The sequence below is a fragment of the Homalodisca vitripennis genome, unplaced genomic scaffold (assembly GCF_021130785.1).
Source record: "Homalodisca vitripennis isolate AUS2020 unplaced genomic scaffold, UT_GWSS_2.1 ScUCBcl_4897;HRSCAF=11332, whole genome shotgun sequence".
NCBI classification, from domain to species: domain Eukaryota; kingdom Metazoa; phylum Arthropoda; class Insecta; order Hemiptera; family Cicadellidae; genus Homalodisca; species Homalodisca vitripennis.
In genome coordinates, this window is record NW_025781021.1 from 1 (window position 1) to 9,976 (window position 9,976).

The following is a 9,976-nucleotide window of genomic DNA, read 5'->3' on the forward strand; positions in this document are numbered from 1 at the left end:
TATGGTCTCAGAGGGCATCAGCTGCGATATACTTTTTAACCAGAGAATGCATAAGAAATATTTGAAATGTCCTGTGTTAATAAACCAATCCGTGAGCTGTTTATACATTTTATGAGGGTAGAGATTTTAGAATATCAATAAGTGTGAAAAATCTAAATTTTAAAATTTGTTGCTATTAAGTCTGCTAATGAGAAAACGACTGTTTATTTCAATGGAAATGTTGACTCAGTTGTATTATCCCGTTTTTTGAGTCCAAATATGAAATGTGTCTAAATGATACATATAAGTGTTTAAAGCTAATAAACAATTTGAATATTTATTTTATATAGAAGTAATTTAGTACCTAGCTACATCATTATATTTTGCCTAAAATTTAATGTCTCGTGGTACTACAAAAAAGGATCGGCATTGTCAAGTGGATCGACTACACTCTCATGAGTATTTGACCCTTTAGCGCGTTTGCCGCCTTAAGCAGGATAGATCCATTGAAGTGAAGTGTTTCATGCCTGATTTTGGTGGGTGGCCTGCGGTAACAAGGGCCTTATTGACAAGGAAAGGGCTCAAATGTTCCAGGGTTTTTCTTCGTCCTTGTGTTTGAATAAAAGTAAAAGGGGAATTGGTATGTCATCATTTGCATTCCGTTTAATTTCATGAGTTTGTTCGTATTTTCATCATATTCTCATCTAGAAGAATGGGAACTATTATTTTCTAATTTAGTAGATGAATTTCTTATTACTACTCTATTTCTCTGGAAAGGAGTTGGATTGATTGCCCACATCCATGTGTATCGTACCAGCAGGTAATATAAAAGTCCAGACCAAGACGCTGAGAACGGGTTATACCGTAGTTAACCAGTCAACCATAGCTTGGCACGAAGCTCTGCCCAGTTCCATGCAGCCCGTCTTATCTCGTTTAACTAAGCCTGTAATACACGTACGGCTTGGGCTCGAAACTGAAATCTCCGATTATACCTCGGCTGATACACATGTACTTATCTATAATTTACTTGAAACTGACCTTAAGACGCGTATATTACAGGTACAATAGAGTTGGACAACGAGATTACCAACTCTTCATTTAGATGCAATCAGTTCCATTATTTTGTTACTTGACTAATCTATCTAACTGATACATATAAGTATTTAAAGCTTATTAAACATTTGTATCAAAACCTTTTCAAACCTTATTTTTGATCTCAACGGAAACCAACATTATAGTGGGTAGTGATGATTTTGTTTCTTTCAGGCAATCACTCAACATAAAAAAAAAAATATTATAAAGCTGATTTGGTATAAAAAATTATTTGACGCCTTGTTATCAAATTGAATGTTTCAGAACTTACCAGATTTTCATGCACATGGATTTCTTTTTGCTCTTGTTGCCCTCCATCTGTGAGAATGAAAAAGTATGTGCATTAATAACACAATAGAAAACAAACGTACTAGTTTAATATATTTTAGTGATAATTTAATTGAAGTCATCACTTATGAATGTATGGAATATAATTTAGAGAACTCTTTATTTAGACGCAATTTTTGACTCGGTTCCGTTATATTTTGGTTGACTCTACTCTATCTATTAAATGTTTCTAAATGATACGTATAAGTATTTTATATATTATGAAACATTTGTGACTATCTCAAACTTTTAAACATTTATTTTGATCTCGAAAGACACAAAAATGTGGATGATGATATATTTTCTTTCAATTAATTTCAAAACCTAAATAAACAAAATATGGAAAACTTATTTAATATACAACATAATTTGGCACTAAACTATTACACTTACATTGAATGTTTCAAAACTTACCAGGTTTTCGGGCAGGTTTTGCTGCCTTCATTTTCTTGTTCACTGCATCTATAAAAATGGAAAAATGATGTACATAATAAACACAATACAAAACAAACCTATAATTTTAAAATATTTTTATTGATAGCATAATTTCAATACATTGAGGTCAATTTAGATTGATGGATTACTGAACATGAATGGACGATTTCAAATATATGTTACTCATAAATGTCATAATAATTGAATTTGAATATCAATTTTATTCCCTTATTAATTTTAACTAACGGTGATTATTAGGAGCGTAGTGAGTTTAGTTAAACAAATTGTGTAACTATATTAGCGAATGTTATTAACTAACCAAATATAAAATTAAAATAAAACAAACTTCAGAAATTGTTTTAAATAAACATAAATTAATAATTTGATCCAAAACATCAGGTAGTTGAAAGTATTTGTGATTTTATTCCAACCAACTAAGCACTAATTCAGTCTAATAACATCCGTATAATCTAAAGTCCCTTGATCGTACTTTAAAGTACTAGTGTCTGGCAGAATATTTATTTTTTCACGTAGGTCCATGTGGAGTACCAACTACCAATTAAACTTTTATATTTATCATATTAATCAGAAATTTCTGGTGCTTTATATTAATGTTTTCATAACGGTTACATGAATATAAGTATATAACCGGTGTATAAGTATATATATATATATATTCATATAAGTATATATGAATATATATTCATATAAGTATATATAGTATATATGAATATAAATATATAATCATCGGCCTGTGAATACCTCCTTCTAGTCTATTCATAAAGTAGAAATAACAATTTCCGCTAATAGAGTAATTGATAGTGAGCTATTATAGTTTATATGTGAGTAGAGAGGATGGGATATAAAAGAGTATAGTACATAAAACTTAAAAATCCGTTTAATGACTTAATTTCATCTATCACGGTCTTGAAACTGACCGTTAGACGCGTAAATTAGAGTTACCTTAAAATCAGTTAAGAAGACAAGGACTGCTTATTTAGATGCACATAGTGACTCAGTTCTACTATTTTTTTGGCTTATTATATCTATTAAATGTGTCTATCTGATACGCATAAGTATTTATAGCTTATAAAACATTTGTAGCTGCCTAATCAGTTTGAAAACGTTATTTTGATTCTAAAAAACAACATAGTGGATTGGAATATTTGTTTCTTTCAATCAATTACTCAACATAAAATAAATGAATTATGGAGAACTGATTTGACACACAAAATAATTTACACTATTACAGTGAATATTTCAGCACTTACTAGGTTTTTCGGGTAAAACGAATGATTCATTAGCTTGTTACCCTACGTTTCTAAAAAGAAAAAAAAAACGTGTATACAATTAAAAAATATAAAATTATCGTAGTAGTTTTAAAATATTTTTTAGTAATCATCTAATATAATAATAATTTATGAGTATTTTAAAATATATTCACCAAACATTCTCAATATTATTGCAGTATTGACTTCACAAGTTATAATATTAGTTCACTGGACATAAATGAACGTATTCAAATGTATGATAATCTAAAATGTCATACTGATGTATAATGAAATATTAATCTCACTCTCTTTATCTACAATTTCGAATTAAAGAATATTAACAGCCGATTAGTGAGTTAAATTGTTTAAATATTGGTTTTAATTAAGGGAATGACATTAACCAAATATAAAGTTTAAAATTTAGGAAAATCTTCAGGAATTTTTAATAATTAAGAGATATTTATAATTTTATATAAAATTTGAGGTAGTTAAAAGTAGTTCAGATGTGATTCAAACCAACAAACGCTAACTTCCATAACATACATCAATTATTAAGTCCCCTGATTCTACTTTAAAGGAATTGTGTCTAACAGAATATTAAAGTTTTCTAGGTAGGTTCAACCATGCAGCAGCAAGTATCATTTATATTTATATATTTACTATAGTAAACAGGATTTTACGCTGCGTGATATCAATGTTTTGTCATGATGGTTATATGTACGTTACCAATATAGTAGTATATAGGAGACGTAATTTTCTTCCAATCACAATAGCTTACTTCAATAATACGAGGGAATATATTTTTTATTTATATTAAAGATTCAAATACGAGTAATTTCTTTGATGGGATTAACATTTCTATTGGAACAATGAGACATAACAGAGTGTCGATAATGGAATTTTTCAAATCACCACTAGTTACCTCAGAGTTGTTGAGGGTGGTTTGCTAGGTGATGTCAGAATCCAAATGACGCTTCTCTTGGGATTTTATTTAAAACATGACATAGAGCTACATGACAAAGCCTTGCTGATATATTTTTTTCAATGGCCTGAATTCACAGATGCCAGGAAACATAACATTTTTCATACTAATGAAATTTATTCTGGAGTAGTAAGGTAGGAAAGAGGAGTAAAACGACTTTTAAATGAACATAGCTTATTCCACTGACACTCGCTTGGGAAAAGCTTCTTCTTGTATCAAGATTCTTTTGTGAGGTCTTTTACATGTCAAGAAGCTTTGAGATGGAATATGTTTCCGATATGTGTTTTTCTATATATTACCATGATTTACCAAAGGGATGAAAAGAAATATTTTACTTGGTGAGGTTTAGGGTTGTCCGTTAACGTATTGTATTGTGTGACTTGAGACACATTAGGGTCCAGTCTAAAGCAACGAGAAATAATAAAGGATATTAACAATCTATTACATTAAAATTTGCAGTATTTACCGTTGTTTCTTGATGCTTTAAATATTATCCATCTAGAAAATTGCCTCATTTTATGAGGCTATTATCTCAAACATGTACAAATTAGTAACCTGAGTACGAAGTTAATTTCATGAAGTAATACGAATAAAAGTTAAATTAAGTAATACGAGGTAAGAATATGTGTTTCCTTAACAATTGTGCATGACAGTTAAGAGTGCATGTTGAATATACTTCATGGATCAGACATTCAATATAGAATTGCAGCCATTGCTTCTATGACATTGTATGAGAAATTTTACTTTGTAAGAGTTGAAAGTGCTGATCCCACAGAGATAACAGATATAACATGAAACATCAGTACGGAGACTCTAACATAACATAAAATATCAGTACAGTCCAGTATACGGAATTAAAAAAAAGTTCAAGATCCTTTGCCAAATTGTCAACATTTTGTTTTACAAAATAACATAAGTACTATATAGAGTCACTTCTTGTTAGGTATTAGTCCCTTCATATATATGCAGCTTTATTCTTAATGTATGCTAACAGAAGAAAGCGCACAAAGTTATCGACAAATAATTAAAATATAATACAATTTTTTTTTAAAATAAATAAATAATATTATGCCACTAGAATTTTGCGAAAATGTCGAAGGTAACCGTATAAACTCTATACATAGTGCGCGATTCGTTCTACTGAAAGCCTGTTTGTGAATGGTTTTTGTGTTTAAATTTGATGTTGTTTATGATTATTTTAAGGAGATTTTATACGTCACAAAGCGTGGTTCATGATAAGTTATGACTTCAAACCCTGTAGTAATACACATCTCCGAGGTAATCATATGACCCATATGAACACACTTCTAAAAGACATCACAATCAGAATGACGTAAACGAGGCGCGTAATGGAATAACACAAATTGCAACCATCTCACACACGTAGGGGCTTACTCCAAGCATGTCACACGTGTAGGAGCTAACTCCAAGCATGTCACACGTGTAGGAGCTAACTTCAAAGCATGTCACACGTGTAGGAGCCGAACGAACTGAAAGGAGTTGGTAGTGTTGATAATTTCCAGGATTCATATTTTTTCTAGTATATTTTTTAGTTTTTCCTAGGTTAGGTTTTTCGCATATCTTGTTAGGAATAGGATAAAACCGATGTCGTAAACAATAAACTTAAATATGTTTTAACACAGAAGTAGGCTTGAACTGGCATAGGCTTCAAGGTGTATAATACAAACATCATTTTGAGAGTTAAGATTGATAAACCTTTAGAAAATTACTATGTGGGGTTAGCATAAAAACAAAACGAGTATTAAGATGAGGTTTACATAAAGATGATTAAAAATTACTCTTAGTGCCAGTAACGAAGATTAAATTTACAATTTACGAGGCTTAAATATAACTTTATCGCTAAGAACTAAAGTTTAATTTTAAATTAATGTTAAAAGTTAGCTGTAAGGTTGTATCTATTTAATAATACATTGCAAATACACCACAGAACAGAAAGGTTGGTGTTTTAATTTTATTAAATCATATCAGGATTGGAAGCCGGTGTTTTAAATATCCAACTAAGTAACTTAACATATATAGTCTTACAAACGAAGAAGGATATTTCGTGGCGAACAGAGATCAGAAAAAATGTATATCTTTTTATTTTTATGTAAACAAAAAATTAAACGTTTTGATATTTTCAGAAGACAATATGGAGGTTAACATTCCAAATTTAATTCCGAAGTTATAAAATTTACATATTACAATATTAAGATATAAAAAAAATGAAACATAGAAATTACCCTAATTACGAGGTAATTAATATACAAAAGTGTATAGATTTTAAAAGCAATAAAACAACTACTTTAACAAAATTATTAAAACACTGACTATATACTTCAACTTTCAAGTACATTTTATACAAAATTAGCATTGTTGGCCTAGAGTTAAATATTACCAACTCCTAATAAAATATATGTTTTATAAACGGCTACCTGCTAAATGTACGTTAAAATTCCGGTAAATAAAATCTAATATAAAAACGGTTTACTGTTGCGAGAAAGTAAAGAACGTGTATGTTACTCACCAAATATCTTTCTTCAAACAATCTTGACTCAGTCAAGGCCTCCAAATGCTTACTTGATTCTATAGAGGAAATGCACTTGTATTATTATTTTAAACTTTATGAAATACATGAAATAAAACGTTTTGTTATTCGTTATCAAAGAAACATATTGTTAACCCCATTATTTAATATTATAATAACTCCAAAATATAGCGTTATCTTTAAAATTAATTTGAATAATAGGAAACTAAAATACTTTCGAAAATATTGTATACTACAGTCTCGTGTTTTGGCATTCAATGCACGTTTGAATAACCTCTTAAATAAATAATTAAATATAAAAATAAACAATTTAAACAGATGTGAAGTTACAGACTGTATTAATATAATGTAACATCTGTTACAAATTTTCCACATGTGTATATTTACTTATTTGTTTATTTAATAGTTTTAGAGGTTATTAAAATGCTCACTAAAGACGGCTTAGTTTCCAAACACGTCTCTAAAGTAAAGTGGTAAAAAGGTATTTACTTAGTTATTAGTTGATTATTCATGTTTTACTCAAATAGAAATTAGACATGCACAAACTGCAGTTAAATTTATACTTAACAAACATGAGTATTCTGTATGATTAACTTTTAACACTTGAAATGTTTAAGTAGTATAAAATACGACTTACCTGGTGAGGCATTTTTTGATGTTTGTCATTTTTCGTGATCGTAGTGGGGAGGGGGGAGAACTAATGTATGTACCTAGATGTAGAATATGTATATTTTCTGTGGGCCGGTGTATTACTAGTAAGTATAGTGAGTGTTTGTGTGTGTCTAGCCGCATGTTACGTCATGTACGTCTGTATGTAGTGACGATACCGGCTCAATTTCAGTCAGTACCGTCCTCGCCGTCATGTTCCGAATGAGATAACCAGCGGTAACCCTGGATCCACCCATCCGGAGTCATGAAGGCGTCGTACTCAACGCCACCCCTACGAATTTCATCGCGAATTACGCTCATATCAATATCGGAAGCCCGGTACTGTGTTCGGCGACAACGATGAGTCCCGACACCGCGGCTCACAATTTCGACTGAAATTTGACCTTCCAAATCAATAGGCCGGAGCCGAACCTCTGTTTCCGAATCTCGCCCTGCGTACTGGAATTTAGGGGTGGTGTCCCTAGCGCTCAGCACTCTTCCGCCAACGAGCGGGTAGATTCTTTCAAGTACTGGGGCCCACCAGACTCCATATGTTTGTGTCTCTTTGTCGGTTGTAGTTATTTCGTCAAGTTCAAGTTCCGATCTGATGGTCGCTGCGTCGACCTGAGTCTGGTGGTCTACCACGCTCGTCAGGCCCGGGCCGAGTTGCGTGTGTATTTCTACGCTGCGCCGTCTGCTCCGTCTGTGTTCGCGGATGATAAAAGATGTCAGCCCTAACAGGAATACGATCATATTGGCGGGTGCGGGTGTTTTCAGGTATTATTTTATGTGAAATGCAGTCCTGCGCAGACCAAGTTAGAGACGTCTTTCTAATGTGAAAGAATAACTCAAAGTAATGGAATATCTCCATGGAAACATAAAAAAATATTTTTATGCTAGGTATAGTGTATGAAATTTATTCGTTCCTATAGAAATAATAGAAATTTAATGATTGTTGCTTCTTCATATGTATTTACAAAATATAGTGCACTTTAGTTTTAGCTTTTGTCTTTTAATTTAATTTTTCAGTAAATTTTAGGTTTTACTAAGGTCTATCTTAGTACATTGCAGATCTGGGAGAGTTAAATTGTCACTTCGGTACTATGCGGAGATAATTTTAATAATTACAACATCAATTCCTTTACGCAATGGAGTGTATAATATATTTTTTGTAAACCCAATTTTAGCTAACACAAACAAGCTGTATTGTTTGCCCATTCTAGAGCATGCCACGTAGAGTTGACCGTATGGAAAGTATTGTAAGCTCAAATCTAAACCACAAACAGATAACTTTTAACATTGAGGTTTGTTCATTGCCCATTGCAAATGCCCATCTAATTTTAAACTGAAAACTTTTTAAAGTCAATTGACACATCTGTGAGTACAAAAGAGGTATGTGATAGAAATATATCTTCACCTTTGAATGTGCCATTTAAAATAACAGCTTCGATAGTGTTTTTTTATTAATAAATAATCGCATGCAGTTGCACAACCGTATTGGGTTCAAATTACGAAGCAAAATAGTCGGAGATCCAACCTTTAACTGTAAATTATACAGTAGCATGCCTGGTAAATCTAATGAGTTTTAAAACTCAACGGATAATTACCAGCTTAGGTGTCATCACAAACTGTATCGATCGAAGTCCCCAGGAAACATATTTTGTATGTTGATATTCAATTCGTTGACGCTAAATGTTTTTTTTGCTAAATTGTTTTTACAGCCACTCATGATTATTGCATCGTGTGTACATCGGGAAGATTTCGGGACTATGTGTGAATTTTTCAAATTAAAGACAATGCAGAAATTGCTCAGTAATTTGATGCATATTGTTGCATCTACAGGAAATTTTCCATCGCCGATGTTTAATAGTTGTTTGAGAATGTTTCAACAGATGGATCTCTAAGCATTTTAACGCTTTTTTAAATTTTAGTTGTATTTTTTCAACATTACGTGACAGTGGCCATAATTTCAAGCAGGCTTGGATTTCATTAGCATACGTTGAACGTGAAATGACAGGAAGTGTTTCTCTAAAATCACCTGAAAAGGTAAAAGAGTACCGCCAAATATTTTTTTTTTATTTTGAATGTCCCGAACAACGTCTCAAGTGCGTGCTTGTGTGCCATTATGGATTCTTCACAGACTATAATTTTACATTGTTTCCACACTGTGGCCATGGACGAATGTTTTTATATGTTGCACACTGCACTACCGTATTTCAGTAAAATTAGCTAAATAAGGAATGTTTGGCCAATTCCATCTGGTGCGTTCAAAATAAAGAATCCACTTTTTTCTGTCGAAAGTGCGTGCATAATGTGGTCGTAAATGGTTCTTTTTGCGACTAACAATCGCTGCTACTACTACAGTTTTGATTTGGAATTCACGATTCATATCAGTGTTCAGTAAATCATATATTTCAATTTGACAAAGGCAAACCTAAATGACAGAATGATAAGTTGCCCATAATAATGCTATGATCCTCATTAGCAATAAATGCTTCACTGAACATAGCGACGCTGAATTTGATGCAAAGATTCACTCATTGAATCTTTTTGATTAACCCACAATATCTCTGGTCGAGCCTTGAAACATGTTGTGAACACTATAACAAATAGTAGACGAATTTGTTTTGAATGCTGCTTCAGCAAGCATAAACTTCCACTGGTTGTCGTCTTCCAGCAAGCCGAGTGCAAGGT

At 31.9% G+C, this 9,976-nt stretch overlaps 1 protein-coding gene across 1 annotated transcript; it reads right to left on the reverse strand.

Moving 5' to 3' along the window:
• Positions 1–1,342: 1,342 nt before the first annotated feature.
• LOC124373139 lies at positions 1,343–8,093 on the reverse strand. Its single transcript, XM_046831535.1, has 4 exons — positions 7,272–8,093; positions 6,614–6,672; positions 1,813–1,860; positions 1,343–1,389 (listed from the first exon to the last, which is right to left on the reverse strand). The coding sequence occupies exon 1, from the start codon at positions 8,033–8,035 to the stop codon at positions 7,472–7,474; it is 564 nt and encodes a 187-aa protein (XP_046687491.1). The 5' UTR covers positions 8,036–8,093; the 3' UTR covers positions 1,343–1,389; positions 1,813–1,860; positions 6,614–6,672; positions 7,272–7,471.
• Between the last annotated feature and the right edge of the window lie 1,883 nt (positions 8,094–9,976).

Excerpts from the sequence above, each read along its gene's own strand:
- LOC124373139 (XM_046831535.1), bottom strand. The coding sequence starts at position 8,035 with ATGATCGTATTCCTGTTAGGGCTGACATCTTTTATCATCCGCGAACAC.